This window comes from Oryzias melastigma, linkage group LG6, assembly GCF_002922805.2.
Source record: "Oryzias melastigma strain HK-1 linkage group LG6, ASM292280v2, whole genome shotgun sequence".
NCBI classification, from domain to species: Eukaryota; Metazoa; Chordata; class Actinopteri; order Beloniformes; family Adrianichthyidae; genus Oryzias; species Oryzias melastigma.
Genome location: NC_050517.1, coordinates 33,074,781 through 33,085,230, shown reverse-complemented (window position 1 = coordinate 33,085,230; position 10,450 = coordinate 33,074,781). Strand labels below are relative to the sequence as shown.

Below are 10,450 nucleotides of genomic sequence, written 5' to 3'. Positions count from 1 at the left end.
CTAATGCTAACGCTCGGTTGACCCAAACATATATTGCTGACTAAATTATCATCTTTATATGAATTTTCCAAACTCCTTTAAGTAAATGTTTTTTATTAGTAACCATATGTGGTCTAAATCTACGGAGCCCTTAAAAGGGACATCGAAGTAAAAAAAAAAATAAATAAATAAATAATGAAGTAAAAATATCTGGTGAGCACCAGTTACTGTTTTTTTTTTCTAAAAAAAAATGTATTCTGGTTAGTATCTGGTGAGCACTAGATAGTAACTGGTGCTCACCAGTCACTATCTGTTGCGCAGTAATTACAGTTTTTTTTTCTTTTACTGTCTGGTGAGCACCAGTTACTATGTTGAACTAGTTACTGTTATTTTTCTCAAAGAAAAAAAAAATCTGATGCGCACTTTTTTTTTACTTCAATGTCCCTTTAGGGTCTCCGTATAATTCAGTTTTTTGTTCATTCTTTCTTCTTCTTCTGGATTAAGGTGTATTGCTATAATATGATCGCCACCTAGTGGCCAAACTGAAACGTCCTCCAGGAGAAGCAGAACAATTGTTAGTTTCTCCATTTTAGAATCCACGTATGATATAATATCATTATTTCACTAGTACATTTTACAGTATGTGAACTGTATCAGATTATTTTGAGTATCTTCAAAACATTATGAATGTATTTTTAAACAAATGAGTCTAAATGTGTAAACTCAAAATGTTATTTAATTGAGAGGATCAAAAAAAATCTAAAAAAATCTGAATTAAATCGGTTTTGGAAATGATTGACACTATCCAGCCCTAGAAAAGAGCTCTGAGAACGCTTTGAAAACAGATCAGAAGATGATCGGAGTGGGACTTTAACTCTAAGACGAGTGTTCTTCAGTTCATTCATTTCTGCTCTAAATGAACAGAACCCTCAGGAAGGTCACGCTGGTCTAAAGCTAACAGCTGAAGTGATGACCTCATCGTCCTCACAATGAGCTGTTTCTTCAGAACGCTTCATCTCAGGAGATCTGGAGCCCCAGAGGGCGTTCTCCGTCTGAGGCTCGGGCCTCCTGCGGCGCATTCACGTGTAAACAGACAGAAACAGACGTGTCCTACAGGGCGCCGCCGTACCTATCTGCCTGGCCTTTGATCTGCCTGTGCTGCAGCGGCTTCGTCTCCCGGCGCCACGTGAAGAGTTACGAACCAGAGGTGTAACTGAGTAATGAGCAGGAATGTCTGCTGCGTGAGCGGCATGAAGGAGGGATGCTGGGATGGAAGAGACGGAGGCTAAAGAAGGGCGGGGCCTGGAGGAAGCGTCTCGCCTCCAACGCCAGAACCATCCATGACTGCAGAGACGCATGATTGGACAAAAACACACAAATCATACAATCCAGTAAAGAAGAGATTCATCCTGGAATAAATGATGATTCCACCTCACTTCCTTTTTCAGATGAATCTAGAAAATTTGGTATAAAATAAACTCACTTCCTCTGACGCTTCGGCGTGAGACGCCCGCCTCCGAAGGCGAGCGCCTTCACACGATCGACCGCTTACATTCCACAGGAGTGCTGAAAAATAAATCTACGCTGAAGGAAGAGAAAAACCGTCATGCCGTATCGGGTCATTTACAAAGGGGGCGGGGCCTGAAGAAGTCTCCAGTTTCATGGGTGTCTCTGCCTTGAGAGGCTTTAAGAAAGTCTTCCTCCGTCCGCTCCAGTAAAGTGTTAGTCCAAGCAAAAAGTAGTATTAATACTAATACAATGAAGAGTGCCAACAGATGGGATGCTCTTCCACGCCGAACGTCCCTCGTTGTTGTTGTCCCTTCCAGTTGTGTTACTCTTTGGCAAAATGAGAAGATGAAGGAGCGGAGAAGGGAAGGAACTCGTCTGGAAGCTGTACAGATCTGGGGAGGAGATTAAAAATGACGGGAAAACGGATCCAATCCCATCCGCCGTCCGAGGAGGCTAAGCGTCGTACTTCTTCCCCGTTCTGTGGATGTGGTGGAAGAGGATCATGGAGAACGCCATTCCCAGGAGCTGCGGAGGAAACCAGACGGAGAACGTCAGTTTCTCTATGTAACGCCTGTCATCCTCAATCGTGCACACCTGGGGTGCCGTATTTTGGCGGGGCCCAACCAGTATTTAAGTTCGGGTCGGCAGATCACTTCCTGTCTGCTTCTTGTTGCTGCGGTTCTGACTCGGCAGATTACAAACTGGTCCGCAGAACTTCATCTGCATCCTCGGATACCAAACGACTGAACCTCGACCTACTCATCGGAGAGTCTAGCGGCCGCTTCAGTCTGTAACCGTGATAATGAATCCATTGCATAATTTACTGCTCAACTAAAATATGATAAGCTAGGCTAAGCTAAGATAAAATTAGCAAGGATAAGCTAAGCTAAAATAACCTTATCTAAGCTAAACTAAGATAAGTTAAGCTAAAATAAGCTAAACTAAGATAAGAAAAGTTAAGCTAAAATAAGCTAAGCTAAATATGCTAAACTAAAATAAGCTAAGCTACCATAAGCTAAGCTAAGCTAAAATAAGTTAAACTAAGATAAGTTAAGCTAAACTAAAGCTAAAATAAGCTTAGCTAAATATGCTAAACTAAAATAAGCTAAACTAAGATATGCTAAGCTAAAATAAGCTAAACTAAGATAAGATAAGTTAAGCTAAAATAAGCTAAGCTAAATATGCTAAACTAAAATAAGCTAAGCTACCATAAGCTAAGCTAAGCTAAGCTAAAATAAGTTAAACTAAGATAAGTTAAGCTAAACTAAAGCTAAAATAAGCTTAGCTAAATATGCTAAACTAAAATAAGCTAAGCTAAATATGCTAAACTAAAATAAGCTAGGCTAAAATAAGCTAAACTACCATAAGATAAGCTAAGATAAGCTAAGCTTAGCTAAGCTAAAATAAGTTAAACTAAGATAAGTTAAGCTAAAATAAGCTAAGCTAAATATGCTAAACTAAAATAAGCTAAGCTAAAATAAGCTAAACTACCATAAGCTAAGCTAAGCTTAGCGTCTGTGTTAGTTTTTCATTCATTCATCCATCTTCTTGTCCACTTCGTCCCTTCCGGGGTCGCGAGGGTGCTGGAGCCTATCCCGGTTACTGATGGGCGAAGGTGGGGTTTACCCTGGACAGGTCTCCTGCCTGTCACAAGCTTTTTCACACTTTTTGATTATTATTCAGACCTTTCTGTTGTGTGTTTTCACATCACATTTGAGCCAAAATGCTTTATTTACTTTGAGTTTTTGTCCGTTTCGGACATTTTTTGTTACTTGTAGTTTTGACGCCAAAACAGCCATTTTGTTTTGAATAATTTAATCTGTTTACATGAATCACTGTAAGAGAGTTAGATAACACATTATTGTTTTTTCGTATTAATTGTTCTTTTAATACAATTAACTAAACATGTTTATTTATTAAGTCATTGTGAAGACGACTGACAATGGAAACCTTAAAAGTGCAAAACCTTAAAAGTGTGGACAGATTTTTCAGCCTAACCGTTTTTACGTTTGTAACACGTGTTTTTACTTTGATTCTTATGTCCATTGGTCTTAGTATTTATATATGTAGTATCATTTCTGTACCTTTTACGTACGAATTTATGTTTTTTTTTTTTTTTTTTTTATAGTTTTGTTTTTTGGACCTCGAGTCTGTAACAATAAATTATTCTATTCAATATTTAAACCATGAGAAACACTTTAAATCCTTAAATTTGTTCAAAAATAGAAACACTGCTTTATAATCCAGTGGATTATAACTAGGGATTTCCCGATCAGGTTTTTTTGGGCCCGATTCCAAATCATTGGATTTTGTGGATTTGCCGATACCGAGTCTCGATCCAATACTTTTGTAACACATTTAAAACATGAACAAATTAGATAAACAGATTAGTGTTGTCCCGTATTTATATTTCATTAATATTCTTTTATCATTAAAAACTTCAATAAAACACTTCTGTGAAGTAGCTTTAATAAACAAGTAAAAATTGAGCCTTCTGCTTGAGCTGCTGCTGTTTTCTGGGATTAACATGTTGTGATCTTTTCATGACATACAGACTTTTAGTGGAGTATTTATCCGGAATGATAAGATTGTAATATAAAGTGCTGACCATAGTAAGAACGAATGAAATATCTGATCCTGATTGGACAACAAAGTCCAATTTTGATCGGACAACAACCACGTGATCGGATCGAGACATCCCCAATTATAACCTAACGTAGCTTTAATTCTAGTTGTGCTGATGACAATAAATTGATTTTCTGTAATAAATGAAGCTCAAAATTAAGTGTCAGTATGACTTTGATAAACTACAAAGGACTGATGGAGAATTTCGGCTACCGTTGTCAGGATCCTCGTTGAATGATTCACACAGTCTAGTTTAAGTTGATTTTTACTTCTTACGAACTTTTTCCTTTACAGTTACTTTATTTTAAGCACAGCTCCACAATGGAGGGTTAAAAGAGCCTCATGTGGACCTCTGGACTACCTCATCGTCACCTTTTCCACCATACTACCACTTTTTAGTCTAAAAGTCCTTAATTATTCATTTTTGTCCAATACAATCGATTGTTTTTTCGATCCTCGACTCCTGTTTTCTGGGTTCCTTGAGACGTTCCTTCTCTGACAGTCAGAGCGTCGAGCCTTAACAGCGTGTTACATCTAGTATCAGAATAGTGAACACCAAAGACCGTTTCCTGTTTGATGTCGACGCTCCTTTTTCCTTTTTTTGAACGACCATTTTCTGTTCGTCCGCTCAAACAGATCTTTGTGACGGAGAAAACGAACAGCGAGCGTCGAGCCAATGAAGGAAATTGAGACGCCGCTGAATCAAAGTACCCCTCTCCCCGCTTTGAAGTTTCCATTACCCCCCCGATACTTTCCCACATCAAACGGAGTCACAAGACGACTCCTAAAACTGTTATCGGGAACATTTCGGAGAGCAGAAAACTCAGTTTTCACAAGGAGACGCTGCCGCGCCTGATGAACTCGGGGAGGCCGGCAAAATCTAATTAGCGGAGTCAAATCCCACCTTAAGCTCCTGTCATTCCAAACCCAAAGCGCCGTGTCAGCTGCTAGAATGATGAGTCATTATGTCCACGTCTGGAAAGTTTTTGTTCGGCTCTCCGTCATCCGTCGGTACAGAACTCAAACCATTTAAGATGAAGAAAGAATTCCAGCCAACGTACGTCTAAATTTAGTCTAAATCCTCATCCAAGCGCCCGTGGCGATCGTGTACCGCCGCCGACTCCAGGAGGATCCGCTCCTCATCACACTCTTTGTTGTCCTGTCCTCCACCTTGTCTTTAAATGAGATAATCTGACAGCTCGGCTTCCCTTCCTCGACTCTCCACGCCTACTTTGAAGCAGGAGGCAAACGCTGAAGGAAGCCAGATTTTCAATGGTGACTTGATTTTTATTTCATTTTTTTACTTTAGTGAACAATAACCTCATTTATAATAGAAAATCTTTGACATACTACAACTTTTCTATAGTTATTGTGATAATTCCAGTAGATTTTGAAGGAGAAAAGCGGCTCGACGAGCCGCTTTTCTCCTTCAAAATCTACTGGAATTAACACATTAACAATTAAGAGGTTACATAAGAACATTATCACTCTGTTAAACAAACATCTGGTAATTTATAGGCCAAGCCGTTAGCTTAGATCTTAGTCTGGTATGGGGGTTGATCCATGCATAGCCCCGCCCCCATGTCAAATTATGCAAAAAGTCTGAATTAAAACTAAAAACAGAACTGAAAGCAAATAGGGAAAAACAAAAAAAGGAAAAGTTGATAGTCCAAAAACAGTTTTAGGTATTTGTAATCAAATTTACATTTTATTTTCAAGTTTTTCAAATGTTCCTTTTTGTTTTTTCAATTTTTCAATAATTCCTTTAAGTTTTCAATATGTATTTTCAACCTTAAAACTGCTCTTAAATTTTATTTATTACTCATAAAACGCCATCAATGGTTTTTATTAATGCAGAAGTAAAAAAAAAAATCAGAATCTTTAGTTTTTTAGGGTTTGAAGTGAAAAAATGGTTTGAATGCTCTAACTGGAGATATATTCTATTCAGATTTAAAGACAAAACATTTTTTTTAAATGTGTGAAAAAGAAAAAGCCTTTCAGCAGATCTGTGAAAATAGAGATGATAATATGGGTGTCCTGCTTCTTTAGCTGGGCTGACATGGAGCCGCTAATGGACGGATGAGGTTTTAATGACTGAATAGAAAGGAGCGAACAGCTGTCTGTTCTGATCGTAACCTAATTTATCTGAACCCCCACGATCCGCGGCGTCCGTCCCTGTCAGGGGGTCCAGATTAAAGGCAGCAGAATGAACGGCTTCATCAGCCTTCTGTGTCCGGGAAATCTTGGAAAGATTTTGGATGAAATCTGGGAATTCCTGATGGAGAGGTGATGCTGACGGAGCCTCTTTTTTTAGACGGTTTCACCGCAGACGGGCGCCAAAAGGCCGTCACCGCGGGCGAGGGGAGATTACCCTAAAGTTTAAGCCCACTAACGGCGTGCTCACTTTTATTACATTCAACAAGCAGATTTGCGCGGAGGCCGGCGTGCTCTGAATGAAGAGAGGATTAATGTTCAGAGGCTTAAGGCTGGCTGTGACACCAGAGTGTAAAGCTAAATCACAGCGGCTGACGGGCGGAATACTGAAAAAACGCACACGAGTACACAGGCAACAGCTAAAGATAGCGGAGACAGCAGGTGGGCCGGACGCAGACGGCTCTTTTGAAAGCTTCAGGATCGGAAGGTGAGGAGCGGCCTGAACGTCGGGTACGGGAGGTGCCGAGATTAAACGGATTTAGGAAAAAGGTGCCGCTCAGACGTCTATTGTTATGGGAGCGGGCCGGGAATAGAGCTCAGGTGAAGGAAGCTGTCAGTTTGTGGAGATGAAGGAGAGTGAAAATATTCAGCCGACCGCCGGATTTTTACTGCAAAAAGGAAATTTGTCCCCATTTAAAAAAAATATATATTTTTCCTGAATGAAAACATGTATATCGAAGAAAAATAATCATCTGTTGGCAACAAATCTACAATTTACGAATACATATTAGAGTATTATTGACGAATGAGAGGGAAACATGAAGATTTAACCCTTTAACATCTGAGGCGTCGCAGGTGACGCTTAAACACAAAAATGTCAAAATTTCCGGCAGCAGCAAAATAACAAATGTTCTTCGAACTACACAATTACCGTAATTTAAGTGGATTCTGAAGCTGAGAAAAGGGAATTTCAGCGCAAATAATTCACATTTCAACATGTTCAATGGGCGTGTTTTGTAAGTAAAGTATCTTATAAATGTGCGTAGTGATTTGTACATTGAGATTTTTATTGTGTATACTTTTATAAGCTACTGAAAACTTAATTTCCCCAAGGGTGCCGTCCCAAAGGGATCAATAAGTCTAAGTCTGATATGACATGAATTCTGAACGCATTTCCATAGACGTTTCATTGGAAACACAAGTTTCCAATGGCGGTTTGATCGCAGCTTCAGAGCCAGTCTTCAATTAACCCTTTAACACCGAAGCTCCAGTGTTTATGTTCTTTGATTTGTTGTAACTTTTCGTGCCGCTTTTCTCCTTCAGAATATATTGTAATTTCATTGATCATGTTGGTGGTTGAAAAGTTACAGTATTTTAAAGATTTTGTGTTAAAGTGTAACTGGTGACGCCTCAGATGTTAAAGGGTTAACAAACTGTAAGTATTTAACCGTTAACACGATAATTCCAGTAGATTCTGAAGGAAAAAAGCGGCTCGCTGTTTTTAAAGAGTGATCAGCTACTGTATGTTCTCTATTCTATTTATTATATTTGTGCTTCTGTTTGGTGCAGTGTGATTCGCGTGTTGTTCCTCCATGAAAGTATTAAATTCTAACATCTTCTGCTATTTTTAATATATATATATATATATATATATATATATATATATATATATATATTGTCCCCTTTTTAAGAAGGAATGTCTCAAAGCACACTTCGTTCATATGGGCTCCCAGAGTTTTTTATTCATCTATAGGAATATCTTTGGTTCATAGATGTCATTAGTGTTTTGCTTTTATAAATAATCCTCAGTGAGCAAATATTTTGAGTGTATTTATATGTTTTGAAGATACTTTAAATATGTTTTATTAAATGTTTGTCTTGAACTTTAAAAATAGTTAATTGTAGGTTTTTATTTAGTTTTTTTCTTTTGCTTAACGTTCCTCATTTGATTTAATGCCAGAAACAAATAAAGGGGAGAAGCTGCTGTCGAGACGCTTTTCTCCTTCAGAATCTACTGGAATTATCCTGTTAACGGTTGAAAACTTACAGTAAATCAAAGAACATAAACATTTGAGCTCAGGTGTTAAAGGGTTAAAATAAAGAGATAGTTAGCTGAGAGAAAAGAAGACCATCCTGTCTTTGTTTTTAAAGAGTGATCAGCTATGTTCTCTATTCTGTATTATTTATTATATTTATTTCTCTGTGCTTCTGTTTGGTGCAGTGTGATTCATGTGTTGTTCCTCTCTGAAAGTATTACATTCTAACATCCTCTGCTAATCTATAAATATATATATGTAAGCATACATTGTCCCCTTTGCTGCAGCACGTATGACGTGAACAGCCTGATGGGCTCCTTGTACAGTCTGCAGGATTTGGGGAGGTTAAAAAATAAAGTTATTACGTATTCTTAGGTGTTGTATAAGTGTTCATTACAGCCTCTCCCCCGCAGCATACCCATAGAAAAGATGTGCGTGAGCATTGTGTCACTGAGTGGTCTGTGACCTTGATATTTCCTGAAGGTCATCTGCTCGTCTCCTACAGATTTGACCATTTATGGGCCTGCAGACGCCCAGATCCCCCGTAAGGACAGTCGTGACTGCGGCGCTGGATACATCAGCCTAAAGTACTCGGCTTTAAGAGAAAAGTGTGTTTTTTGACGGAACATTTTTTTGCGACAACAGAAATGATTTCTCAGAACTGAATCTAATAATCTGAGCTCAAAATGAAAGTCTGCTTTTTCCTGCAGTTCTGGTCGCTGCATCCTCAAAGATGATGTTTGTTTTTCACAAAACAGTTTCACATTTCAGATAAAGTTGATGTCATCTTTCCATTAAAATCCCAGCTGAAGTGTTTTCCTGAAGTCTGCATGCACATGTTTGATGCTACTGCAATCAAGAAGTCTTCTTCAGAATATCACTAAAACACCACGGAGGTGGTGAGGCTTCATGTGCTTTTATGCAGCATCTTTTCTGTCCTTTCATGCAGGTGACTCTGTACCTGACTGCAGCAGGCTACAGCAGGTGGCTTTGAATCGTTATTTCATAACGCGTGGGAGCCAAGAACGCCCACCGGCCTCAAACGCTCCGCAACAGATCGCTCAGAGGTCTCCGAACATTACAAAACTTTTTGGACGTACAGTTTGAAGAAAAAGTATGTGAACCCTTTGGGATTACTTACATGAATTTGTCATAAAAGATGTTCGGATCTTATTCTAAGTCACATCACCAGATAATTTATACAACACAAAAAAAGGTAAGTTTATATGTTTTGTTGCTCAAAATATGTAAAAATTCAAAGTGTAGGATGGAAAAAATATGTGAACCCCAAAGGAAAAGACTTCTCCTTTAGCTAATTGAAGCTAGGACTCAACCGTCCTGGAATCTAATCAATGTGATGAGACTGGATGTGTCGGTTATAGTTAAAAACACACATCAGTTTGGAGTTTCAAGAAACATCTCCTGATGTGAATATTCATTAGATACTAGCTTTTTCAGAGGATCTACTTCAGGGTGTTAAACTCAATCGCACAAGGGGACAAAATCCAAAACAAGTCTTCGGTCGCGGGCCGAACAGGATAAACATTTATTAAACACATTAAAACTACAATTTTAAAACTTTTTAACATAATTATGAACTAGAAATATAGCATTGCCTGTTATAATATTAGTCTGAATGCTGTACGCTGAATTTGGCCACTGAAGATGCTGAAATTGGTAGCTAATTTAGGTTTTTTAGCTAATATTTTAGCCAAATGCTAGCTGTTTTGGCTAATTTAGCCTTTTTTAAAATATGTTTTTTAGGCTGTTTTGGAGTTAGGCTAATATTTAAATGCTAGCTGTTTCGGCTAATGTTGTCCTTTTTCAGTTTAGCTATTTTTTTCAGCAACATGCTAGCTGTTTTGGCTAACCTAAGTTTTTTTCTTCTTTTTTTTTAAGCTAATTTGGCATTTAGCTAATATTTTAGCTGGCTAATAGCTTTAGCGTTTTCAGCTAATTTCCGCATTTTAGCGGCCAAATTCAGCTTACAGCATTCACACTAGCATTGACAAAGGTAATGGTATATATCTAATTCATAATTATGTTAAAAAGTTACAGTTGGGGCGCTGGTGAGCGTAGCCATGTGAAGACGTGTTTTCGGAGCTCCCCGGATAGGCTAGTTTTAAAATATATATTTATCACTCCAA

At 38.4% G+C, this 10,450-nt stretch overlaps 1 protein-coding gene across 6 annotated transcripts in view; it reads right to left on the bottom strand.

Annotated features, from left to right (window-relative positions):
• Window positions 1-435: 435 nt before the first annotated feature.
• Window positions 436-10,450, bottom strand: part of tspan9a (tetraspanin 9a) — a 337,382-nt gene continuing 327,367 nt past the window's right edge. For all 6 annotated transcript variants that reach the window (XM_024281296.2, XM_036212565.1, XM_036212564.1 and 3 more), the window contains one exon: window positions 436-2,013. In XM_024281296.2, the coding sequence (XP_024137064.1) occupies window positions 1,942-2,013 (72 nt within the window). In that variant the 3' untranslated portion in view covers window positions 436-1,941. The remainder of the gene's footprint in view (window positions 2,014-10,450) is intronic.